This window comes from Diachasma alloeum, unplaced genomic scaffold, assembly GCF_001412515.2.
Source record: "Diachasma alloeum isolate Michigan unplaced genomic scaffold, Dall2.0 Dall_scaffold_00179, whole genome shotgun sequence".
NCBI classification, from domain to species: domain Eukaryota; kingdom Metazoa; phylum Arthropoda; class Insecta; order Hymenoptera; family Braconidae; genus Diachasma; species Diachasma alloeum.
In genome coordinates, this window is record NW_021680345.1 from 2,490,646 (window position 1) to 2,518,430 (window position 27,785).

The 27,785-nt window shown below is 36.7% G+C and overlaps 1 protein-coding gene across 1 annotated transcript; it reads left to right on the forward strand.

The window, feature by feature from the left end:
- The first annotated feature begins 1,781 nt into the window (after positions 1 to 1,781).
- On the forward strand, positions 1,782 to 12,763 carry LOC107040578 (nuclear receptor subfamily 2 group E member 1). The gene is made up of 4 exons (XM_015260716.1): positions 1,782 to 1,845; positions 10,483 to 10,719; positions 10,837 to 11,060; positions 12,068 to 12,763. The coding sequence occupies exons 1-4, from the start codon at positions 1,782 to 1,784 to the stop codon at positions 12,761 to 12,763; spliced, it is 1,221 nt and encodes a 406-aa protein (XP_015116202.1).
- The last annotated feature ends 15,022 nt before the right edge of the window (positions 12,764 to 27,785 follow it).

The window sequence follows — 27,785 nt, forward strand, 5'->3', positions numbered from 1 at the left end:
AATATTTATAAATAATACAAGTTCATTTCAAAAAATGAGTTGATAAAAAAATTATTGGGAGATTCTTCTGTAATTGCCTCGAAAATAAAAAATTTTAGGACGATTTGTCAACAAATTTCGTTGAAGATTTTTTGTGATAAATTTTCATAAAATTTCTTCTTTCCAAATATATTTGGACGATCATAGATAATTCATTGCAATAATGGAACGATTATCAGAATTAAGAAAAGATCCACCGGGAAATTTCAAGGGCTGCAAAAGTAAGTGGCTGAATTAATTATCATAAACCTCTCCACTCCAAAAATATTCACAGAATACTTCACAGTTAAGGATATTCAAGTACTTTGGCCATTTTTTATTCAGTGAAATGCTTTTATACTTTTGCAATTGAATATCAGAGCTTTCATTTGAGCTCCTTGGTTTCCGGACATTTTACAATGTTTACAATTTAAATATTGCAGGTCTGAATTTGAATCTCGATATTGAATCGTTAGAAAACATTCTAAAAATCTGAAAAAAATTGGAAAGTTCACTTTTGAAGGAAAATTTATAAGATAATTGAAAATTTGCAATTTCGGAAAATCATAAGCATTTTTTTAAAGGAATTTGTAAACATTCAATTTTCCACCATAAAAATCATGTGTTAGGAATCGTAACAAATTTATTCACATTCAGTCTTTTACCAGAAAATTCCATGCCCAAAAAATAAGGTTTCCAAAAAATTTAAACATTTTCTATTATTTATCAGTAAAAAACGAACATTAAAAAAATAAACTATTCTGTGTAAAATGTAATTTGGTTGACGTTGAATATCCATGATTTTAAAAAAAAAATTCTCACGCCATTCAGTTGACAAATTTGATGATTGAAAATGGCTGACTCTGTAGTACTGTACCAGACTATGAAAGATACATGGATATCCTTAAAATGCTCAAGTATGATATTGTCGCAAATCAATTCACTTCAGGTATTTATTGTTTTCATGATTATTTTATGCACTTCCAATGTTTCGATGGTCTACAAATCAGGAAATTTATTTCTCAGTGTACACCCAAATTTCCCAATTGCCTCCGAACAATTCCTCATAAATAATCAACCCCCAAAAACCCAATTTGTGCCATTAATCCCTCGTAAACTGTCCCCAAAAACCCCAAACGGTTGCAGTCGAATGACCCCCGACATGACGTTGTGCAATACGAGGGCTCCAGATAATGTCGAGGACCGAGCAGTGAGGGGGAGATGGAAAGTGCCTTCGTTCTCGCGCGTCCGCACACGCAGATGAATGGGGTTGTGCGACAGCACAACCCCAGGTCCACCGGCCCAACGAAGAGGATGAACGTAAAGGGAGGTGGAATGTGATCTAGGGCTCCGCATACTGTTGATCAACCCCTCGAAGTGGACCTGCTTCACAGAGGGAGGCACCTACTGTCCTTTTTGGTGACGCCCCTTGAGGGGTAGGGAAATCCTCGACCAATCGCTGGGGTTCCTCACCCTCGAAACGGCATCCACACCGAACCATCAAAAAGTCTCGACTACCGATGACTGTCAGTCACAATTCATTGACGAGTTACCGAGGAAACAAGAACGTGGAAATATTCTTCCTGGTGCTGAATATTGTTTTTATATTTTGACTGTTGTTTGGATTTAGACAGAGCCTAGGGTAATCGCGCGGCCCTCGGTAGTTTTGTGATCTGTTTCGTTCATTTTCAATCAAAATTGAACACTGTGAACCTGTGGAGATTGACGTGGGGGAGATTTTTACCTCGCGCTGGATGAAGAAAATGCAGAGTCAGGAAAGCTTGAGCCATTTACCTAACACACAAACCAAAATGCAGCCCTCATCGAGTAAGTTATTCGAAATAATCATTTAGAATTTTTTTTTGAAAAATTTGGGATTTACGGGAGTTGAAATTGAAAGTTGCTCGGGATTTCAACCATCTGAAATCATCAAATTTTTGGATTTTTAATGATGAGTCATCGTGATGAGCTTTTTGGTTCGATCCTCAAGTTTAAAGATATTCAGTACTTTGGCTCTTTTTTCCTCCAGTGGAATGCTTTTCCACTTTTACTGGCCAACTTTCATTATTTAAACTTGTATTGATGCTTTTATTATTTAAACTTTGCAGGTCTGAATTTGAATTTCGTTATTGAACCGTTAGAAAATATTTTAAAAGTCTAAAACAAATTAGAGAGTTTACTTTTGGGGGAAGATGTAATAATAAAAAAATTACAATTTTTAAAAATTACGAGCATTTTTTATAAATAATTCATAACCAATTAATTTTCCAGCATAAAAACCATTTGTTTGGAATCATAACAATTTATTCATATTCAGAATTTTGTCTAAAATCGACTTTGTGCCTAAAAAATTAGGTTTTCGAAAATTTAAACAATGTCAATTGTTTATTTACCAATTGTTTATTTAGCCAATTAACAAATTTGATGATTGAAAATGGTTGAATCTATAGTATGGTCTATACCAAACTGTAGAAGATACTTGGATATCCTTAAAATATCTTTTATCACTTCATCAATGTAGAAATCATCTTACGTTAGAAAGAGGAAGGGAATAAACTGGACCGTTTCTAAAGTTAAACACGAGGAATAAAAAATAATGTTAGTTGGGCAGATTCTCTCGTATTCGAAGAAAACTCTTGGAGATGGCGCAGATTTTTTTTCATGTCCTTCTGTAGATCTCGATCTATTATTGGTGATTAGAAATGGGCCATTTTGTCCCCCTCGTCGTCACACAAAGGGAAAAATCCCCGAAGAACTACTTTGCTAGGCGGTAAAATGGGTCCATTTTACCATCTCGCACAGTAGTTTTTCTAGGATTTTCTTATTGTGGCATCCGGATTTTTTACTGACCCTTTTTACCGCAGATGGGCTCACGTTACCGCCCAGTAAATAAATTCGGATGCCGGTAGGGAAGAATGGGGTAAAATGGTCACTTTTGACTTTTTTTGAAATGTCAATGATTCATTGATTTGTTGATGAAATGGATTTTATTTTCAATGGAAGGTACAATTCTTTACTTTGTGATAAGCCTAGACTGATCTCAATTGATAAATTTGTTTCTGAGATGTAAATATTCCAGAAAAAGTTGAAAACATCCACTTTACCTCCCTTCCCCATTAGAAATCTTATCATATCATATGGTAATTTAAGTTTATTATTCGCTTCGAATGTAAAGAAACGTTTATTTTTGTCACAAAGTCCACAAAAATTATCAAATATTAATTTTCCGCAATTTTTTCCTCCGTGTGTCAAAAAAAACATATATTTAAGCGCTCGAATCACAAATAATTACCGAAAACGAAGACTCATACAGAGAACATCCGTTTCCCAGGATTGCATATGACTCTTAACACAAGAGTTATCATCAACACTTCTCACACGTCCCTAAAACCAACGGTAGCGTTGAAACCTGCGTATCAAGTAAACAATAAAATACATCATTTACGGCACTCGTTAGTGCGGTAACCGCAGTGTCATAAATACCCGACGCGCACAGCCCACCCCCGGTTGTCCCCGCAACTACCTGGGTCCCACAATATTGTCAATCAGTGGGTTTTTATAGCTCTGTCCGGAAAATCGGACCAGAAATTTCTGGCGCACTTTGGAGACGGTCGGAACCGGAAAAAAAATCAACAGGGAAAATCCCCAGAGACGGCGCTCCGATCTTTCTCCGTGAAATTATATACTTCTTCCAATGCATGAAATATTTATGGAGGCATTATTCGTATCTCTACGGAGAAAAATCATCAGAAATGAATTTGAACAAATTCAAGCATTGATGCAATTGATTCAATTGATTCAGTCATTGATCAATGATGTATTGGTTTTTAACAATTTAATGTGGTATTTTTTTCATCGAGAAAGATTATAAAAAAATTATTAAATTAATTCAGTAACTATAAAATGATTTAAATAATAGAATAACCATTAATCTTCAAGAAAAAACTCGAAAAAAAATTTTTTACTGGTTGATTCCTCATCAGTTATTGAGTATTAAAAACATTATTCAATAATTATTCGACAACAATCAGTAGCAAATATGAATTTAAGGATATCGAAAGTATTTCGGCTGTTTTTTCTCGAGTGAAATGCTTCTCTACTTTTGCAGAAAAGCATTTGACTTTAGTATTTTATTATTTTAACTTTGCAAGTCTGAATTTGAATCTCGATTTGAATCTTGATTTCTAACGGTTCGATATTGAACCGTTAGAAATCATTTTAAAAATCTGACAAAAAATTAGAAAATTTACTTTTAGAGGAAAATTGCTGAAACAATTTTAAAATGGCAGTTTTTTAAAATTACGAGCATTTTCTATAATTAATTTAAAAACAATCAATTTTTCAGCATAAAAATCATTTCAATAGCGAAGTGGTAAAACGGTTTAAGTCGACTTATCTCCCACTTGAGTTTGTGAAGAATATTTCGGAATCTAAGAGAAATAGCGAAATTTTCGTAATTACATTTATTATAGCTCTCAATCGGCTCTACAAAAAAGGTTACAACAAAAATATCGGTATCTCCCTTAGATTCCGAGATATTCATTGAAAACTGGCCAATAGTCAAAATTGACTTGTACCGTTTTACCACTTCGCTACTGATTTGTTTGAAATCGTAACAAATATATTCATTTTCTCACGCAATTTAGTTGACAAATTTGATGATTGAAAATGTTTGAATCTATAGTATGGTATGGTCTGTACCAAATTGTAAAACATACTCGGATATCCTTAAATAGACCCTTCCCATGAGTAAAATGCCAACGTGTGAAATACACAGCAGTTGGCATTTAAACTTCCGAATTCATGTGAAAATAACGGCAGATGTTGCTGAACGAATCACATCATTATTAGCAGGTTGGCTCGTGGGTGAGGGGGTCTCTTTAGCCGCGTCATTTGCTCGTCAATCAGTGCGTTTACAGGAAAAAAAAAACAGCCGAGTGAAAACAAAAAGAGAACGCACGAAACTTGAAATTATTGAGTTGATTCATTGCATTGGGGTGAATGAGGCGCCGGCTTCGTGACCCCTCTCTGTAACACTGCGAATGATGCGGCTGTACAGGGATACTAACGACGTGGCCGAGCAGATGACGGTGTATGTCATTTCCCCTTTCTCCTCCCCCGCCCCCTCTTCGGGATAATCGAAGTGCCCTCGCCAATGCCCATCATCACGTGTGTCGCAAACACATGGCGCTGAATTCCCATGCACTATGTAACTGTTCGACACCTTATCGTCGACTGTAATGGACTGTGAAACTGCCTCAACTCGTTATACTATCGTAAATCTTCGAGTAATTATTGGGTTTCAATCGAAGAAAACTGACAAACATTTTTTTTAATTTCCTTATTTTTTAAATTATTGTTTGGATTCAATGCACTGGTAGAGAAAATTATTTTTATTGAGATGTTTCTTTCTTGGAACAAGTATTATATATACTTTAACCAATTGCAAATAAATAAGGTCTTACGGTGAATATTCATTCAGCAGTGAAGTGGTAAACCGGTATAGTCGATTTTGACTATTGCCCAGTTTTCAATGAATATCTCAAAATCTAAGGGAAATAGCAAAATTTTTGTCGTAACCTTTTTTCCAGAGCAAATTGAGAGCTACAAAAAAGAAAATTACAACAATTTCGCTATCTTCCTTAGATTCCGAGATATTTTTTGAAAACTGGCCAATAGTCAAAATCGACTTATACTGGTTTACCACTTCGCTACTGAATTATTTTTTCTTGAGATACATTTACTTGAATCAAATAAAACAGTCCTTGGCGTCAAGTTACATGTATTCACCACAAAAATGGGAAAGTTCTATTTTTTTTTAAACCTAATATAATCTCCAGTCGAGAAATTTTCTATTTTCATGAATTGATCAAAAATTCGTACGCAGGAGATGATTATATTGAGGAATGAATTGAATGTTGTTTTCTCGAATGAAACCGATGTTTAAATTAAGCTTTCCGCACATCACATTGAACGAAATTTGCGATATCGAAGTTTGCGTTGAATTTCCGTAATCTGCGATTCTGTTATTGTAAACTAATGCGATTTTTTTAGTCAAGAAATAGAAACTTTCTTCAACTTAACGACATCTGACTACAATCTTAAAACTTCTTCCGCGTAACAATATTCACCCTGATTCGACATACGAAATGCTCACTTCAATTATAATCTACTTGAAACAACGTATGATCGTGTTGATTGAGATAACAACGAATTTAGTCATGAGAATAATTTTGATTTTCGAGTAAACCAATGAATTTCTGGAGTTAGCGAACTTTTGGCTAAAAAGAAATCAAATATTCTCATTATTGCCACAAATAAAAGGAACTTCAATTCTAGGGAAGTTCGATTTCTCCCAATCAAATGTATCTCAAGAAGAGACAACTGCTATTCACTATGATATCATGTTTATTTGAAAATTAACAACCAAATGATAGTTGGTTCAAATAAAATTCTCTTGATAAAATTAATTTTTTCTGTCAGTGTGGGGATGGAAAGTTTAGCGATAGTTAGGTTGCGTTATTCAGTGGTTAGACGAATAGGATGCAACAAATGTCAGTGGTTGAACGGATGAGAATCGATAATAATCTAGATATAAAGAAAATTCTGAAGATGTCAATTAATTGATGAGTATTGTGTTGTTTTCTGCAGCAACAAGAAGCTGGATTTCTTTATAATAGACTCGCTAGCCTCGGAGTTGAGACTTGTGAAAGTAGAAAACACGGAACGTTTCAGGGGGATGTTAGGGATAGTCGCGCGTACGCTGTCAGGCGCGTGGACAGAGGTGATGCACTTGACGCAAGACGCGACTGTATCTCTCAAATAAATTCGACTGTTATAATTTTTCACTTAGAATGAATCTTGAAATAAATTCAATGCGAGTTCATACAGAAGAAAAATTCTGTTAAAAACTACCCGTGAAAATATTACTACTACAATTTGTATCAAAACTCTAGTAAAAACATGCAATAACATCGGTATGAATAATAATTTTATGTGAAATTTCAGTAGCGAAGTGGTAAAATGGTTTAAGTCGATTTTGACTACTGGTCAGTTTTCAATGAGTATCTCGGAATCTAAGACAGATAAAAAAATTTTTGTTAAAACCTTTTGTGTAGATCGAATTGAGCACTACGAAAAAGGTAATTACAAAAATTTCGTTATCGTTCTCAGATTCGGAGATATTCCTCAAAAACGAAGCTGAGAGCTAAGGCGACTTAAATCGTTTTACCGCTTCGCTACTGATTTCTACCTAAAAAATTATAATTTTCAACAGATTTTTGATAAAAAGTTGTGCAAGCACAGGGCTGAGTTTCAATAACAATTTCTCTCTGGGCGTCACCCAAAAATATCGATTCACAATTAAATTTTCTTCCGCAAAAATTGAGAAATTAAAAATAACCTCTCTGCATATTTTCTTTTCTCTTATTTAAAACAATTCCGACGTTTACTGTGACTGTGTGAAGCCAAAATTTAAGTTAAAAGTTACCCCTGAAAACACGCGACGGATAATTTTAGTATTTAATTTCATCTTCCACCCTCGGCGAAAAAATAGAGAAATTTAGCGTCGAACACATGAGACTCAGCGCCGGTTTGGAAACTTTTGTTAAAAAATGGTCGAAAATAATTGATGAGCTCTCCACTGCCTCCGCACAACTCCGGGGGAAAAAAGGCCTTATTCGGGTTGGGGGGAGCCCGATGCTGGGCTAAAATACAGCCTTTAACTTTACTAATAAAAAATTCAGGTGGGATAAGTTATCGAGTACGCCCGTTCTGCCATTTCTCTCACTTTTTCCCTCTTTTTTTCCTCCCTTTCACTGTACATTTAATACCCCCAGTGGTAGTAGTCATCCGAGTTGCGTGAGTCGAGTTGTGACGAAGCTCGATGAAAGGACAGTTCTTTATTTTCTGCATTATGCAGAAAATTGGAGAGACCTTCAATGAAGTAAGAGCGAATACATTTCGCTACCCTATCATTCAGCGGGTGCACATGTGAATGCGCTTTCACCGCTCTTCGAGTGAAATTCATTATTTATTTATCGGGAAAGAGCCTAGCTGCAGCTTTTCCTCTAACTTTTACCTTCGGTTGCGAAAATTTGACGCCGGAATGTCTGGGGCTCAACAGGTTGCGAAAAAAACAAATTTACAGTAATTGACAACGATGAAATTTCCTCCAATAAGTCAAATGTGCAATGGGAATTTTCTTCCACTCGTCGATTGCTTCGAGATTTCGAGTCGAAGATTTTTAGGTAAAATGGTTCTTTTCAATTCTCAATTGTATTACTCGTGATCGAGATAATGGGATTATGAGCCGATGAGATGAGTCAGATCTTCAATAAATTTTGAATATGAATTTCGATTTGTCGATTATGATGGAATTCAGCATTACAATAAGAAATGTTTTGCTTCTTTTGTAGACTATTCAGGTAATTTTCGAAAAATCTCTTTGTACAATTATTCCGATCAATTGATATTAATGACGAAAATAGCTCACATTGATTCAAACCGTTTTACCTCATCTCCCTCAAATCAACATTGCCACTTTTCTCACCAAATAAAGACCATTAAGGATGTCCAAGTACTTTGGCCATTGTTTCTCCAGTGTCATGTTTTTCTACTTTTGTAGTCGAACATCAGAGCTTTCATTTGGATTCACGCAATAAATCCAGTGAAGCAAATGAGTGAATTTCACTTGGATCAGTTTTTGAAAAATATTTCACAACTAGGGATAGCCATATTCGTAAATTATAATTACCGTTAAGTTTTGAAGTAGTCAATTCGTTAATATCACTCTTAAATTTTTAATTATTGAAGTAATCAACAATTTCAATATTTAAATTCCGAATTATTTAATTAATTGATAATTTAGTTGAGAAGATTGACGATTATTTGATTAATCGAAAATCCCATCTGACCCCAGGCTTCCGGACATTTTACAATGATTTTATTATTTCAACTTTGCAAGTCTAAATTTGAATCCCGATATTGAGTCATTAGACAACATTTTAGAAATCTGAAAAAAAAATTGGAAAATTTACTTTTGGAGGAAGACTGACGAAATAATTTAAAGATTGCAATTTTTGAAAATTATGAATATTTTCTATGAATACTTTATAAGCAATCAATTTTCCACCATAAAAATCATTTTATTCATATTCAGAATTTTACCAGAAATCGATTTCATGCCCAAAAAAAAAGGTTTTCCAAAGTTTCAACAACTTCAATTGTTTATTTATGAACAAATGTAATTTCAATGACACTGAATATTCATAATTTTTTTCAAATTTTTCTCATACAATTTGATTGACAAATTTCATGATTGAAAATGGTTGAATCTATAGTGTGGTCTGTACCCAACTGTAAAAAATACTTGGATATCCTTTAAAAATGTGTTCCTGGCTCATAGAATCTACGTCTACGTCTACATCGAATGAGCCTCAAGTGTCCATCGAATTATTCGATCGATACCAATGACAAAATACCAGAATAGTTATCAAATCAGACAAGTCAGATCTGCAATCACTCCTGAGAATAACTTTCCATCAATTCCTCAATTACCCTAAAATTCATCATCTCAATAAAAACCCCTTCGACCTCTTTCATAAATAACCCCCGCAATCCCCAAAAAATCTCGTTCCACAAGTTTCTTCCCAATTGCTAACAATTAGAATGACTCCCATCAACTCGAAACCGTTTACCCCGACTGAACCCCTCCACATTTCCCACCTAATAATGACCCCTGAAAAAGCATTTTCCGATCCCGTCATTTCCCCCATCCCGTCCATTGAATTGTCACATTTATTTTGAGTAGAAAAACCCGTTTAGAGAAAACACGGAATCACAGTTGAATGACACCCCATCCCCTCTGAATACCCATCGATTTGTCGCCAAGTTAGCATCTCAATACCTGTCGTCAGTAAGGCGAAAGGTCCTGTTAAAATCCAAGGATCTCTTCATTCCATCGCCAATCCCTCAAACATACATATATTTTGTTCCCTCACCATAAAAGAAGACTCCAGTGCTCCGCCCTCGCACCCATTGAGCTGGCCGAGTCCTCCTGAATGAGGTGGGGTAGAACTACTGAATGGACCGGATGTGGCTGCTGGCCCCGCGTTATTCACAAAAAACATTTTCAAGTGAGCAACGCAGAAACACGACACTCCATCGTATCACGATCTACCAATCAATCCAAGGTCTCCTTTATGCCCATTTAAACGAGCATTTAGTGAGGTCCTGGACTAAATGCTTTCTCATTCACTGGTTGAAAAGGCCCGTTGTCTCCAACTTACCTGATCCCTCCCTCCCCAGTGGTTGGGGACTCGAATAACAAGAAATTAGAAAATAAAAAGTTGAGATGGGAAATATCAGGGGCAACTTTCGCCGTCAAGACGGCAATACGGTTAAATGCTTCAGTGAGGTGGCAAAGGACCAGGTGCTAAAGGAATCTCTATTGTTCTGTTTTAGGTCGTATCCTGTATGACATTCCCTGCAAGGTATGCCGGGACCATTCCTCGGGTAAACACTACGGGATTTTCGCGTGCGATGGTTGCGCCGGATTCTTCAAACGCTCGATCAGAAGGAATCGACAGTACGTCTGCAAAGCCAAGTCCGAGGGAGGATGCATGGTTGACAAGACACACAGGAATCAGTGCAGAGCTTGCAGGCTCGCCAAGTGCATACAGGCTGGGATGAACAAAGATGGTAAGTTGATTCATCTAAAAGAGGGGGGAACAGAATCGGAAACAATTAAGGAAATGTTTTGCGTCGGTTACGCTTGTGGGAAAGGGAGATTAAGGTAGACCTTTTGTTTTTCTCCAGCCGTCCAGCATGAACGAGGGCCACGAAACTCTACACTGCGCAGGCAAATGGCACTGTACTTCAAAGAGCCCGAAATGATGGGCAGCATGGTACCACCACCCGCTGGTGCTCTCGATCTTGCGTTACCAAAGCCACCGAGTGAGCCGAGGGTGTCGGTCGCACCGCCACCAACACATCATCACATGCCACATCCGATTTACTGTAACAGTATGTCTGTGAGCAAGGTAAGGGCAGTTTTACTCATTTAAAAGAGATTTTGCGGTATGTTTGAAGCAGTGGTGCCGCGAGACGAGAAACACGGAGAAAATATTCAATAAAAATTACGTATCTTTTCCGTAAGTCCGGAGCGAAATGGGGTTGTAGGAAATTTTACGGAACTCACCCAAAAAAAGGACTGATTCAAGTCGACGTCGGTTTCGATTCTAACCGATTTCGGCTTGATTCAGGCCGAGTCACTCGGACTAGGCCAATCCGAATTCCGGGTCTGATTCAAGTCGAAAAGAGGTTTATTTCAAGTAGAAACCGGTCCAGCCGACATCGGTTTGAATCTACTAAAAAATCGGCTTGAATCAAACCAAAAAATCGACCTGAATCAAACCGAAGTCGGTCTGAATCAAGTCGAAAAATCATGGCGTCAATTCGGCATGAAACAAGTGAATTCCCGACATGATTCAGTCCGACTTGATTCAGACCGATTTTTCGGTCTGATTCAGACCGACTTTTTTACTGGTGCTGTCATGGAATTTTTCCAGAGCGTTCCGTAATTTTTATCTGAATCTCTTGTGAAAAATTACAATACCGTCACTCAAATTATCTGAATCGATTCCGTAATCGGTGAGCGAATTGTGAGTTCCGTAATTTTTCCGAACGTTTCTCTCCGTGCGGATATGCATGCGACGTTCTCAACTCAAGAAATTTTATTGTCAGACCACGTCGATTTTTCTCTCAGTATGCATATTTAGGCTTGAAGTTTTTCTACATTATTCGGTTTCTTTCCGTGACTTGACACAAGTCAGTGAAAGGTTTCCAACTCAAGTCAAGAAGATTTCCGGGTGATTCGATCTTAACGAGTCATCGTAGAAGACATGATCAGAAAGCTTCCTCACCAAATTCCGTTCATTTGCTTCACCGTTCATTTGCTACACGTAAACATTAGAATCAGCGCTTTAGATGCAATCAATCACTCAGCAAATAAATCCCAAAAGCTAAGACTTGTTGTTTATCCTTCCAGATGCCCGTAAGCGTAGGAGGAATGCCGACAATTCCAATTCTCCCCTCAATAAGCGCGGAGTCTGTTTGCGAGCAAGCAGCCCGTCTCCTCTTCCTGAACGTCCGTTGGGCCCGCGATTTGGCCTCAGGTACAGGTCTAACAATGGAGGACCAACTAAACCTGCTCGAAGCCTCCTGGAGAGAGCTGTTCCTCCTCGCGGCAGCGCAGATGCTGCCCAACCTAGACCCCTCGTTCCTCCTCACCCCAGGCCCAGAGGGCCTGTCACTCGCCATCGAGGTGACCAGATTCAGGGAAACACTGGCAGGATTCCACTCCATGAATCTGGATCCCCACGAGTACGCGTGTCTCCGAGCGATTGTCCTCTTCAAAGCTGGTTTGGACTGCGAGCTGGTCCCCAGCAGTCGTAGCAGCAATGGATCTGTCTCGCCGAGCGTGGAACGAAGGCTGAGGGATCCTGTGACGGTAGCAAGACTCAGGGATGGCGCTCAATTGGCACTTGGCGAAAGGTTATCAGCTTCTTTCAGCTCTGGACCTTCTCTCGGGGCTCTGAGATTCGGAAAACTACTTCTACTCTTGCCAACTCTCAGGTCCGTCTCGGCGCACGCGATTGAGGAGCTTTTCTTCAGGAGAACCATCGGGATCATTCCCATCGAAAGGATCATCTGTGACATGTACAAAGCACCTGAGAAAATTTGAGTCCAAACAAATATTGTTAGGAAATTTATCTTCTTGAGGAATCAGTTTAACCAAAAGTATTGAAAGTAAATTTGTATACTTAAATGATTTCGCTTGAACGAATGTGGATTGTCTTTCATATTTAATTGGAGTATTCCCCGAAATCATTGAAAAATTGTGCAGGATAGTTGATATTTTTGTATCGGTTAGGATTAAAAAAGCTGCACACGAGGTGCGCAGCAATGCAATAACCACTCATTCTCATCATCGGTCGTTTTGAGATCTTGGAGATCATGGCGGGCATCAGAAACCCTCAACATTCGCGTGGGTTCTCGATTGCGTTTGTTTAAAAACTAGTTGAGAGAGATATTTATATAATATACTGGAGTATATGAGATATTACGTGGCTCTTGAGTTGAGCCCCTTAAACGCCTGGATGTGTATAAATGTAATATAATTTATCAAAAGTTTTCACTTAGAGATTTAATTATTATAGTAAATTAATGTTACCGTTTAGGAAAGAACTACCGCAATTACATGTTCAATGTAACTTGAGATTAAAATAGTTGTATGAGGGACTATTTGTAGATGTACATATAGCTTTTGAGACTGTCAATAGAATGTTGAGAAATCACTGCGAAATAAAAAACATTTTTATTGAAAATTTCAGTTGTTCTGGTTCGTTTTTTCATTGGGGATTTCAACAATTTTGTGTTTCGGGGCACAATGCCACAAATTTCACGGACATTTCACGGTTATTTGAGTGGTAATCGCTGCACAAAAGGGGAGCCTCTGTCGTCGGCTTGGAAAAGTTGTAATCATCCACTGGGTACAGGTAAATAATCGCCCAGGACCAAAAAGGCTCTTTTCACTTTTTCTTTTCGTTCTCCATTCTTCAATAACAGTTTTTCTTCAAATGAGGTTTTTAAAAACGCCAGTGGAGAGTCTTTGTCAACATTTGTGTCACGCTCCTATTGTTAAATCAGTTCTGTTATTTCTAACGATGATCCTCCAGTCAATATTGTAGTATAAAACCGATAAATGGACAGCCTAATGTGTACACAGGTTGGTACAGTTCTTTATGGAGTCGTTCATCATTAGTTTATCATTTTTTTTCGTGTTTTTTTTATTTGCGGGGATATTCTGGGGGAGATCGGGATGTTTAACGGTTTTTGTTCGGCAGGTAGAGGGGAGGCATTCTCACGAATTTCAGAGGAGAATTCTCTTTTTTTATTTGGGTTGAGGAGTGATGCGGGATAGGGATAAATTGTTCTGGCGCTCGATCTCGTTCTAATGGTTTAAGTGACTCTTGTTCCACGCATGACTGATTCCTGAAATGTTGTATGCCACTTCAGTTTGGGTTTGTACATTCTCGCCAGCACCCTGCTGTCTCTCGGGGGCTATGGGGTGATGTGTTTGGTAAATAGGTGTTAACATAATTCAGAAGCAACAGAATTGAGGATTTTATTCGCATTGTAGAAAATTTGGAAATTGTTTTTTAATTTTTCGTTTATATTTTTTTTTCCGTGGCATTTTGCTGTTTCACTGCATCTTCCCATGAATTTTGAATTGATATTAAAATGGAGAATGAACAACAGGTTCTCTTCAGTTTGTGTGTATCTACATTTTTGCCAGCACTCTGCTGTCTCTCAGGGGCTCTGGGGTGATGTGTTTGGAAAATAATTGTTAATATAATTCAGAATAAAAAATTTTGCGAAATTTCTCTGCATTGTAAGAAAATTTGGAAATTGTTTTTCAATTTTTCTGTTACAATTTTCGGTTTTCCATGTGACGGGAATTTTGAATTGATGTCAAAATTAAAAATGAAGACACGATTCATTTCAGTTTGTATGTATCCGCATTCTTCCCAACTTTTCCAAAAATATTATTTATTCAAATCACAGGAATATGGGCTATTTATACTGTCAGTATGTTACATTAATAAAAAATTAAATTTGTAAATTAGAATTGTTTAAATATTTCCATATTTCTTCCACGTATTTGTGGTCGGTTGCATCTGCGAATTTTTTTCGTAGTGTAGCGCCGTGAGCAATTGGTTTTTATGAATTTATTTAGTAATCCTGATCGTTGCTGACTATACTTTGGGCAGTACCATAGGACATGATCGAAATCTTGAGTTTCTGCTCGACAAGAACATCTTGCTAGGATCTTGCTGGCTCTCAAGGTCTCTGGGATGATGTGTTTGAAAACAGTTGTTAACATAATTCGGAAGAAAGAATGTTGTGAAATTTCTTTGCATTGTAAGAAAATTAGAAAATTGTTTTTGCATTTCTATTTTACAATTTTCGTTTTTTCGTATGATTTTTATGTTTTACTGCATCTTTGCATGAATTCACGTATGAAAAAATCGTATAGAAATTTTCTATACGGATTGCGTATAGAATTTCTAGAGAATTTTCGTATATGATATTCGGATATTTCTATACGGATATTTTTTATACAAATTATTTCTATACGATTTCTATACGTTTGACCCTATACGACCCACTGCCTCATTTATAGAAACATTTCGTGTGGAGTTGCGACGTTTCTCTACGTTTTTCTCTGAAGCGTTTAGACATCTTTCGTATGAAAAAAAAAAATTACGTGAAAAATTATGTATAGAAATAATTCGTATAGAAATATCTGAATATCATATCCGGAAATCTTATAGAATTACTATACGCAATCCATATAGAAAATTTCTATACGATTTTTTCACACGTGTTCCCATGAATTTTAAATTGATATCAAAACTTAAAATGACTAAAAGATATTCAATGCAATATCTCATCGGATTTTCAGCTTCTATTTTGATACATTTTTTGCTTATTTGGAAATGTTCTCCTCCAGTTCGATTTTTTCGCTGGGTTTGGATTGGGTAATTGTGAGGCAAATATTTTTTTCAAGTTCGCCGTCAAATAGGATCCATTACCGCGAGCAAGCGTCGGCCTATCGTTTTGACGATAATTGCAGAGTCAACCGTAAACTTCACTGAGGCATCTGTTGAAACACGAATGTCGGTCGTCCTTTTGGATTCAACTTCTCTTTGTCGCACACTGCCTCCTCACTCCCACGCTCTATTCTGCCTCTTTCCGTCTTTCGGAAATCAACGCACCGCATGGAAAAATCTCAAGATTAAGTCAGCCGACCGCCTGCGGACTCTATCCAACCGGGCCACACCGCCCCTAGATTTAGAATGGCATTATGAACTGACAAATTACCCAGGTAAACAGTCCGCCCAGAAGTATCAGTATTGTAAAAGCCGGCGTCTACATTTTCCGCATTTCAAAATTTGTTATGAAGAGACTATTCCGGGACAACTATTTCGTGCATTACATAAACGAAAAATAATAATGACTAAATTAAAAAATTACCACAATACAATTATTACATGAAATGAAAAAATGCATGAATAAATTTTAAAATTATTAAAAAACGATCATTCTATTTGTTGTTGGGAATTTTAGTGATGAAAAAATTTTAATAATTGCATTGAGTATTATTTATTGTTCGACTGAAAGTATTAAATTAAAGTTTTGGATTCTTCACGATGAGGGAGATCGCCCTCATCATGAAGAATCCAAAACGAAGAGCCCAATCGATTGTGCCCCGTGAATCAACGAAAAACAACGTTTTTCATTTTCAGCTTCAAAATGGTCCAAGTGTCTCAGTTTTCATGTGATTGACCATTTTTTTTTCACAATATTCGTTAATCTCCAAAGAACAGGGGTATGCATCTATTCGACAATCCATGGAACGGATAATGATAAAATTGGAGTGAATGAAAAAGGTAATTAAATATTTTATATTGCTGGCGATGAAGAGACTGTTTTTTTTCAAATTTTCTTTCCACTCTTAATAATGAGAAATCCATGCAAACTCTCATTGTCTTCTTATGGAAGGGAACAATCACACACTGTTAAAAAAATTTGGCTAAATTTTCCGGAAAAAGACATGAGTTCGATTTAAGGGGAACAAGTCAATGGAAGTTCAGGTTACATTGAAAATTCAAGTAAAGTCGCAATTTTTAACGACAACGAGACAAAAATCCCGCAATTTACATGGATTGTCAAGTGCAAATGAATATTCACTGCTCAATTCTCTCAAATTTACATGGAATTCCTTTAAAATTCGTGCAATTCCGGAAATTTTTGAAGGAACTCGCTGAAATCTCAGAGGGATCTGGAATTTAAAGGGAAATTCCTCTGAATTTCATGATTTTTTATTAAATTTTCCAGAATAATTAAACTGAAATTTAAAATTTCGTCGGATTTTTCCATGAAATTATGAATTTTCAACGACAAAATTTCTTAAAATTTCAATGGAAAATGTTTGAGTGTAATGAAAAAAAATTTTTATTTTAGATACACGTCACTGATTATCAGGAATTTATCCACAATTATTTGAGGTTCGCCATTGAAAATTTCTGCGAGAGCAAAATTATGAAATTCAGTGATTTTGTCACCATTTTTCAGAGACCTCAATTTCCATCGAAATCGTCTTTAATTTTGAGGGACCGATCCCTAATTTTCAGACTAGTGTCACTAATTTACAGAAATCAATTTCATGTCTAAAAAAAATAAAGTTTCCGAGAAGTTAAACAATTTCAATTATTTATTAATCAACAACGAATGTTCAAAAACAATAATTTTATGCAAAATAATTAACAAATTTGATCACGAAAAATTGTTGAATCTATAGTATTATCTGTACCAAACTGAAAGATACTTGGATATCCTTAAATCGAATTCAATGCCTTTTTCGGAAAATTCAGCCAAATTTTTTTAACAAAAATGGTAATAGATTCCTGACAATCCCTGCCATCTTCCTAAAAATCAAAACATTTTTTCTCCGTGCCGTAAAAACTCCAGTTACAAAAAAAAATGGATAATCGCTACCGGCCCACCACCTTCCCCTGCAATTAGCATCTCGATTTAATAAACCCCTCGAATAATCGAATCCCATGCCGTATGTTACCGATTTGTATGCGTGTGTCGTCGTAGAAGTGGCCGACCATACCCCACTGACGGCACTCGAGACTACAATAAAAATACTGTAGCGTTTCCAACCGAGTGAATAATAAAGTTCCCCATCATAACTCACCCATCGCGTATTATTGCGACACGCACTCAAAAATAAAATCGCTGAATTCCTCAGGTTAAAATAAAAGAAATATCCCGACTGGGTATCGCGGACAAGTGGTTCCCACCGGGCAATGTTACACCTTGCCACATCCCCCTCCGCCCTTTGGTAGTGCGTCAAATATCGAGGGGAGGGGGGGAGTCATAGTGGCAACGGGCGAGGCGCGGGAGCCCCACTCCCCTCCGAGGAGTGAAAAGAAAATTATTGAAAGAAATTCATGCCCGGGAGTAACAGTAACAAAAACGCTATCGATGATGGGGGAACAATGGTGTCCCCGCCTCGATGTAATTGCATCTGAGGCCCCAACAATGGGTCCTCGACGACATGTTACATCGATTCGTCGCACGATGTTATAACCCGCGCCTTCTCCGGGCCACTTGAAGGGCTTATACATTGTCGATTTTCGGCTTTTGTTTTGAGGTAACAAAACAGAAAGAGAATTTTTTAATGTGTAGGGTCAATTAGTGAACGCGTCGGGTGGTCGGGTGTGGGGTTTGTGTATGAATTTATACCGGGGGATTCAATGATTTTTCCAATCGATTGAGCAGCCATTTGAATCGTAGGATATGTCCAATTCGGTATAAAGATTTTTTTTTTTCGTATAATTCTGTCATTAGCATTTTTTTACTCTATCAAAAACGTGGAATGTTTTCTGACAATGATCTGTCTTGACAAGTTATATTATATTTATATTAAAATGGAAAACATGCTACATACAAGGATAATGTCAGTAGCGAAGTGGTAAAACGGTACAAGTCAATTTTGACTATTGACCAGTTTTCAGTGAATATCTCGGAATCTAAGGGAGATAGCAAAATTTTGGTTATAACCTTTTTCGTAGAGCCGATTAGGAGCTACAACAAATGTGATTACGAAAATTTCGCTATCTCCCTTAGATTCGGAAATATTCCTCAAAAACTCAACTGGCGTATAAAAACTCAACTGGCAAAACGTTAATTTTCGAGAAATATTGCCGCATCTAAGGGAGATAGCGAAATTTTTGTAATAAGCTTTTATGTAGCTCTGAATTCCATCTGCAAAAAAGGTTTTAACAAAAATTTTACTGTCTGCCTTATGTTCCGAGAAATTAATCGAAAACTGACTAGTAGTCAAAATCGACTTAACCCCTCATGTACGAGGCGCTGTTGTTACCAAGAGCGTCGGACGCTTAATATCACTCAAATCTGATCGCTTTTGATGAATGGATAATAGTAAAATCGATATGTAGTTGAACCTACAGTACTTGCCAATGCTGCTTGTTTGGTTAAATTATTATTTATAGTTTCGGAAATATTCAATTTCGAAGAGAGCCGTCCATTTAGACTAGGGTCGCTGCATGCTATACTGATTTCACTTTACTGATCTTTTTAACATGGAGGGGGGCTTCGCACCCGTTTCTAGATTAATTTATACTATTTTATTTTACTTTATTTTCTTTCGATTTCCGTCTTCATAATTTGATTAATTTAATTTCATCCATTCTTATTCTTATTATAGATATTTCTTTCTCAATTCACAACTTTCTCAATTTAACAACATTGAATGAAAAAAAATATGTTAAAGGTCAATAAAAAGTATTTTTTTGGCGATAAAAACAAACACACAAAACAAAAGGCATTCGAAAGCTTATTCGGGTAATAGAAAAATCTCTCCATGTATTCCTGAATTTTGTTTTAATCGATTTTTCCCTTCATATGGTAACAGGACATCGGTACTTCTCATTTCTACGAATTCCAATTATTATTATGGAAAAGAAATGAAAAAACAATCATAAAGGGATAATCGGCTAGAAAATGGATTTTTTTCTCCTTTTATGTCGGCGGGAACTACGAATCACTTTTTTTCTTCAAGTATTAAAGGGATATCAATATTTCAGTGAGAAAAAATTCTAAAAATGCCAAAAAAGGGAGGGGGAGGAAGAACTAAAAAGATTAATTTTTCAATGTCTCCAGAAAGTTTTAAAATCAATTTTTTTTAGAATAATGAAAGAATTCCCATAAATTCGATTTCTATCCTAGTTTTTTCCTAGAATTAAATAAAATCGGATTATTATTATGTGATAATTAAAATTATTCACTTTCTCAAAAGTTAATAATTAATAATTTCTTCTGATCATGAAAAATTTTCCGTAATAATATGATTCAATTACACAGCCCTCGCCTAAAAAAGGATTCTTAATAATCCTCCCCATTCCGTCCCTCAAAATATCAAATAAACGCCTTAAAAATCTCAGTTATTCTCCCCTAAAAAAATTTGATTACCCCCAAACTGAAGTAATGAAAGATATTTGTCGTTTCCAGCCTGCAAAAAATGTTCTTTATCCTCCGTTTAAAAGTTTCCTTAAGTCATTGCGCCTCGTTTCCACTCCCCCTCATTGCAAAATATTTGCACGTGGGACGCCACCGCCCGTGTCAGGAATTTAATAAAGCAAAGCTCGGGAGTTTGAGTACTCCCTGGTTGATATCTGCCCTCGATTATGCTTTTTTCCACCTTTTTTTGCCTCCCCGAAAAGGGGCTGCGATACACTTTTGCGCCACTCTCGTGCCTCGATGATCTCTCTCTTTTCCCCTTCTTCCCCCGCTCCATTCTAAACGCAGAAGGCTTTTTGGAGTTCCACAGCCGCTCCCGTAAAATGCCCCCTATTGTTGCGCAGTAGTTGATGCATCCATTATGTCCAACGTTGATGGGAACAGATTATGTTGGTCGCTCTGTCATTGAGGGGCTCATCTCAACGCCATGACACTGATGGACCCTTTTATACATCTCTATTCAATACAGACTACATATCATTTGTAATAGAAATGAATTCCTGAATCAAGAAAATCACTCATGATATAGTGGATGGATATTGAGGAAATTATTGATTTGGGAGGATTGATATGAGGAGTTGTGATTGATGAATATTTGATGCAATTGAAACGTCAGTTTTTCTTCAATTCAACTTACGAAAAAAAAATTGAACAACACAGCAAAAACGAATGTCCGAATTTCACACACCTTTTGTAGACATTTTTCAGACACTAAAAAACGTCTGAATAAAATGAAAATTTGTTTGAATTTCAAACATGAATTAAGATGTTTGGGCACCGGTTCGTTTGAAATTCAGACACGTTTTCATTTCATTCAGACGTTTTTTAGTGTCTGAAAAATGTCTATAAAAGGTGTCTGAACTTCATCATCAGTTTCAAGGTTTATGCAGTTTTCAGTCAATTATTTTTGCGCAGCCCCCACAAAGAATTAATTAATCACTCCCAAAAATTATCATAAACCACTTCCATAGTCCAATAAAAATAATAGGATATAACTCCACGCCCCTCGAACTTTCTAAATAACATTAGATAAAGCTGAAAGAAACGAGATCTGCATTTCCATGGAGTCTCCAGGAGGTAAATGACACCAAGAATTCCGCAAAATCCACCTGACCCCTCTCAGCCCTCCTAATCGCAGTAAACCCCCTTAGGTGTCGATCGACCCAGCTCCCGCTGGATTTGCCTCCTTCCGGATTACGGCGTAAGTACAAGAAGACGAGTTTAAAGTAGTTAGACTTTAAAATGAGCCCGATCTCCCAGTATCCATGATGAAACGTCCTTCAAGTACACAAAAGGCAGTTAGGATTTACTCCCAGACTAGGAAATCTGTTTCCCGATAATGCTGACTTTAATTGTTCTAATCAGTGGACCCCTGGGATCTTCAACGTCACCTCAGGTGCTACACCTGTGCGGCCATCGCAGTTATCCCGAATGAAAATCCCTCCTTGGGTTGCGAGATGCACCCGAAGATCGATAAAATTCAACGAAAATAAGGGGTTAAGCTGACGGATTTTGGATAAATGTGCGCGTGGACGGAAGGTAGAGTAAAACGGCGAGAAACTTGTTTTTTGAGGGACCATGTGTGTTTTTCGGGTTCTTTCACGATGGCTGACTTCGTGAAGGCAAAAATCAGTAAGTTAGGGCCCTCGTGCGTGCGTCTTAGGGGCCCAGTCCGCGGGGAGGGGACAAGAGGTAGGATGCGCAGCTGTCATACCTCAGCCGTGATTGGGTGTCTCGATTCAGCGGCCATGATGAATTTTTCCGCTCTAAATCGCTTGAAATCCAGTCTTTTTTTCGGTGGGATTCCTCTTCAGATTTCATTTCAATTGTAAAAACAAATATTTATTTGGATTCGAACAAAAAAATTGTTTCCAAATTGAGACAATTCTTCTCAATGACGGACACAATTGTTTAAATTCATAAATTTATTTTTTAGTGACTGAAAAATGTCTACAAAAGGTGTCTGAAATTCAGACATTCGTTTTTGTTGTGGGGTCAGTTCAAAACCCTTGTACTATGTGGTCATTAGTATTCACTCCTATGGTCATGCACACAGAAAAACCTAAACGTACAACCTAAACGTACGTACGTATTGCGTTTAAGAAGTCGTATTTTACGCTTTCTGAACCGTATTTTACGGTTGAAGTTGAAGCGTAAATTAAGTTCAAAATCGTCGTAAATTACGATAACATAGACGTAATTTACGAACTCGATTTGTAAATTACGCTCAAAGTGGCCGTAAATTACGATGATTTTTTGTATTTTTGATAAACGTAAAATGTGCTTTGTTTAGGCGTAATTTACGTTTCCATTTTGTCTGTGAAATGGGCTTTTTTAAAGCCTAAATTCCGATTTTTATAACGGAAAAAGGCCACCAGACATCATATTCACGTTAAGTGTAAATTATAATTATCAAAACGTGTTTTACGTTTAGCAAAACGTAATTTACGTTTAGGTTTTTCTGTGGATGGTAATTTTTACCACTTTATTCTTTCTGTGTTCAATTTAGCAGGCTCAACCTGCATTAGATGTTGTTTTTCGAGTACTCTCGAATATTATTTCTATCAGAGTAATCGCTTGATCTACTCGAGGATTTCACCTTCCTGATCCCCCGATAAGCGCGAGGGTATACCATTCGGCAAACAAGACTCCAGAAGACGTCCTTTCCTGTTATTGAAACAAATCCCAGGCATTGGGTCGGCGTTAATGCAGAGCACGAGGGCGTTGTGACGTTTACACTACGAGAGTCTGGGCGATGACTGTTGGATGATGTCGGAAGGGGTTGGGGGAGGGGGGGGGGAGATATATGCTAAAGGAAATAACCGATGAGAGGGTTGTCATCAACTGCCGGCGGAACGCGTGCTGCCACCCTCAAGGATTAGGAGCAATTATTGGAATCATACAAGCTGCAGACCACAACGAGATTCACACGGGGTTTTTTGGCATTTTTTCCTGACGTCTGAATATCCGGAACGATTTTAAAAAGATGAAAAATTATTTTCAATAAATTGTCATTATTACTTTTTTTTAATATTTTTTTTTTGACTGTTTTTTACTCATTTCAGGAAATTTTGACCCGAAAATTCTTACGAAAAATTGCTTATTATTATAAAAAAAAGGTAATTATGTTCGGAACAAAAATATGAACAAACATAAAATATGTTATAAAATATAAAATTGAAGATAAATAATTTTAGTGCTTTGAGAATTAGAATTAGGAAGCGAAGTTAACATTATAAATGATGAATTAAGGAAATAAAGTCCGGAAATGTTTGAAGTTTAATCCCCAACGATCAGATATCATGAATTTTTTACCTCAATTGTGGTTCATCACAAATTATTACACCCAAATGAAATTATGATAATTTTGTCACCCCTGAAGCTCCCCAACGATTTTAGAAAACTGGAAAATTCATCTCAATTACTTCTTAAAAAACAATTGATTATTGAATAAAAATAAGGATAAGTATGTTTGAAAAAATAATGCTAGTTTTTTACGACTATTAAACGTTTTGTTAAGCAAAAATGAGTTTGATTTGGAGAATTAGAAAGTGAAATTAATGTAATAAATGATGAAATAAGTAATTTAAATCCGAAAATGTCTGTAATTTAATCCTTAGCAATCCGATACCAACAATATCCAAGACTCAATTGCGGTTTATCACAAATCGTTGAACCCAAAAGAAATTATGAATCCGCTTGGACATCGTGTCCTCCCCACCACCAGTACCCCTTTCAGCCCTGGCTTGTTATAACTCCGATAATTATGTTACCAATGCGTGGCAGGACAAAGAGCTCTTCAGTGCATACAGTGAGCGAGAGAGGCGTGTGTGGTTGTTGGTCCTTTTCTTCTCATCTTTTTCTTTTTTTTCCGTACAATGTCACCGTGGAGTTAGTGCGAGCCACACCGGTAGACTGGGATTGACGGCGATCGGTGAGCAGAAGCAAAGCAGAAGTGATGGTTGCCCTGGTTGCCCAGCTGCCGGTAATCCTCCCTTTGTAATTTACTTCTATGACCCCCTCTGTCCCAGTGGCGTCGGGAGACGCTAAGTATGTGGATCATTTGAGGGCACGAGAGGGAGAAAGTAACTTCACTATAAAAAGTTCAACTTCTGCTCTTAAAAGAATATTCGAAACGAAAATTAAAACGTTTTCCGATTTTTTTCTATTTTTTTTTTCACAGAGGAGGAAAGTTTTGATCTTTAGGAATATGTTAACTGATTTTTAGAAATCTATCATTAGTTATTGGTAACACTGATTAGGATAACCCTGATAATCATCAGTGATTTCTACCACTGAAAATTGACGATAAGAGTTTTTTCAGAGCCTGAGGAAACTAAAATAATTAGCGAAACGTCGGAAAATGAATTAATTAATTAGATGAATGAATGAATGAATGAATTAGATGAATGTTGTTTTTATCTTCTTGGATATCATTTGAGATTTTTTGGATATTTGGTGAAAGATTCCTAAGAATTAGAGATGGTTCTCTGAAAATTAGTGGTGAGGTCAATCATTGGTGATACTGATGATCAGCAGATATTTTTACCACTGAAATTTGATGATAAATGTTTTTTCAAGGTCTGATGAAACTAAACTAATTTGCGAAACGTCATGCAATGACAGTTAGATAAATATTTTGATTTTTTCCAACATCCTTTGACAATTTTTGGATATTTAGTGAAAGATTCCAAAAAATTAGAGGTGGTTCCCTGAAAATTAGCGGTAATGTCAATCATTGGTGACACTGATGACAATGATTAGGATAACCCTGATGATCATCGGTGATTTCTGCCACTGAAAGTTGATGATAAATATTTTTTCAAAGCCTAATAAAACCAAAATAATTAGCGAAACGTCGGAAAATGACAATTAGATGAATGGTGTTTTTGTTTTTCTCTAACAGCCCTTGAAATTTTTTGGATATTTGGTGAAAGATTCCTAAAAATCAGAGATGGCTCCCTAAAAATTAGCGGTCATATCCCTAATAATTCGGGATAATGTCTCCAATATTGGTGACAAAGCCAGCGAATTTCAGAATTTCATACATATGATGAAACGATAACATTTTATTCTTGTATCCAATTTTTCGAAACACATTTTGTATTTTTATTTAATGAAATTTCATCTTTTTTAATTAAAAAAATCATAATCCTTCTAGGTTGTTTGTTTGTTTTTTCTCATTTCATGATTATCATCGACAGAATGATAATTCATGTGGATGAATGACTAAAGGATGAAATTTTTGAGGAGATATTTTTCATGGTTATCTCAGCAAATAAGGATTTTTTTTTGAATCCTAATTTTTCTGAAATTTTTATTTAGTTCTTTGCGGTATTTTATGATTATTATCATCACTTCGATAATCCATATAACTGACTAACCAAAGGATGAAATTTGTTCCAAAACGCGATTAATTAAAGAGACATTAAGTATACGAATCAGTTGAGGACACTAGTGGAAGAAATGAACTTCACTGAAAAATTCAACATCATCTTTCCAAAAAATTTTGGAAGCAACAATTAATTTTTCTTTCCATTATTCCTTCATTATGATTTCTATCCTTACCATAATCATTCACACAAATGAATGACAAAGTTACGAATTTTCACTTTTGCAAAAAATTTCCGTAATGGCATTTTTTCATTTTTATTTCAGCCAATAGGGATTTTTTTATGTTTAATCCTATGCGGCAATCCACATGAACGAATAACGAAAGGATGAAATTTCTGAAAAGCCATTTTTCATTTTTATTTCATCGTTACCCCCATTATTTTCCAAAACACGATTTATCATTAGCTCCCGAGGATTTTCCTTTATTTGCATTCACTCGTCTCCACAAGCCGCATGAAAGAAAAAATCCCACTGAAAAATTGAAATGAAAGGGAAAAAGTCCTAAAAGCCTAGCTGCGCCAATGCGGAGCGATTGATGTCACCATGGTCGTGCCCTCTGGATAATAGAGTCCGCGACTTTAATGGACTCGCTAATCCTCTTCCCCTGTTTGCTGGTGAGGGCATCCCCAGTGTATATACACGTATTTTCAGTGGTACGAAACAGCCGAGTAGTAGAGATGAGGGGAGGATTGCCGGGGTAGGGGTGGTGACTGCGTGCCGCATACAAACCCGGCGATGGGGGGATGAGCCTTTCCGCACGCACCGAGACCGTCGACGCGTAATCGTTCGGGAATAAAAAGGGAGAGTCGGGCTAGGGGTGGGGTGGGGGTGAAGGGGAAATAAGAGAGATGTCAGGACGCATCGTCACACGTAGATACGCCCCTTGTGTGCAACCACTGGTGCGATGATACCTTGATTTCTCAAGTGACGAGTCAGGCACCCTTGTGATGGCACAGAGGTTTATTTGATGTTCAAAATATTTATCCGTGAATTGTTAATAACGTTTCTGCGCGCATTACATCTAGTAAATTATGTATTTTTCGTTATCTCAATCGATTTGAAAATACATTGTATAAAATTTCCACTGAAATTTCCAGCACACGGAGAGAATATAAAATTAAAAATTACTATGTGACGATAGTAATCGAGGACCACACCGGATAAACTTTGAAATTTGATTGATTTTAACCGGACGGTTGCGATGCGAATTGATCTTTTTACGATTTAACGTAGTAAGTTTTAACGGACAATACAGTGTAAAATGCGCGGACGAAAAAATAATTTTCAAAAGTGTTAAAAAACATTTATTGTTTACCAATTTTTACTACTGAACGACGATAAATTACTCAAATTGTATGAATTTTTACTATGTTAAATTGTAATTTTTCCTTACGATTTAAAACTTTAGTTTAGACTCTCGTACCTCCTATATTTTTCTCCAGAAAATAGCGTAAATTACTATGTTGACTAGTAAAAACTCCAGCGGACGATGAGAGCGTCGATTATTTTAAAATTTTTGGAATCTCCTGCCTCCGTCGAAAACGCAGCGACCCCGGTCACGGGTTCAAAATATTGCGCAAAAATTTGTATCAATTATTCAATGAGAATACTTAATCTCCTGATTAATGTGAATTTCATTAGAATGGAGAACTGTATTAATGAATCGTTTGATCGACCCACCGGATTGATATGCGCGCGGAGCGCATACGTAAATACTCCACAAATCCCTCAAACATTCTCAAATATTCTCAAAAAATGAATCAAATTTCAAATATTGAATAACTAATTGACATGAAAAATTATAAAATATCATAATAATCATCTAACTATTAATAACTCACTTAATTCCAATGAATTTCTCTTCACTCTAGACAAGAAAATATCAGTTCATTAAAATGAATAAACACCACTCAAGAACGAATGATTCCGAATGAATTTAAATCCCTGGAATTATCCACTCATACCCTTTCTCCGGTCATTGTACATAAAAAAACCATCAACTGAATAAATTTGCTACAATCATCCATCCAACTGCGTTACCTCTCACGAATTACATACGAGGCTTCATGTCTGTAATCAAATCGATATACGTATTTGTACGGTATTGAATGACCATGTTAAAAGTGCACCGGTACAAGCTGTAACACACGTTTCTCCCCGCCCCTCTTCACCGAGCGCCGGCGAGTGAAAGTAAA

Bases quoted from the DNA above. Each gene is read 5' to 3' on its own strand.
- LOC107040578 (XM_015260716.1), top strand. From the start codon at position 1,782: ATGCAGAGTCAGGAAAGCTTGAGCCATTTACCTAACACACAAACCAAA. The intron at 10,720-10,836 runs GTAAGTTGATTC...GTTTTTCTCCAG, and splicing joins GGCTGGGATGAACAAAGATG to CCGTCCAGCATGAACGAGGG. The intron at 11,061-12,067 runs GTAAGGGCAGTT...TTATCCTTCCAG, and splicing joins ACAGTATGTCTGTGAGCAAG to ATGCCCGTAAGCGTAGGAGG.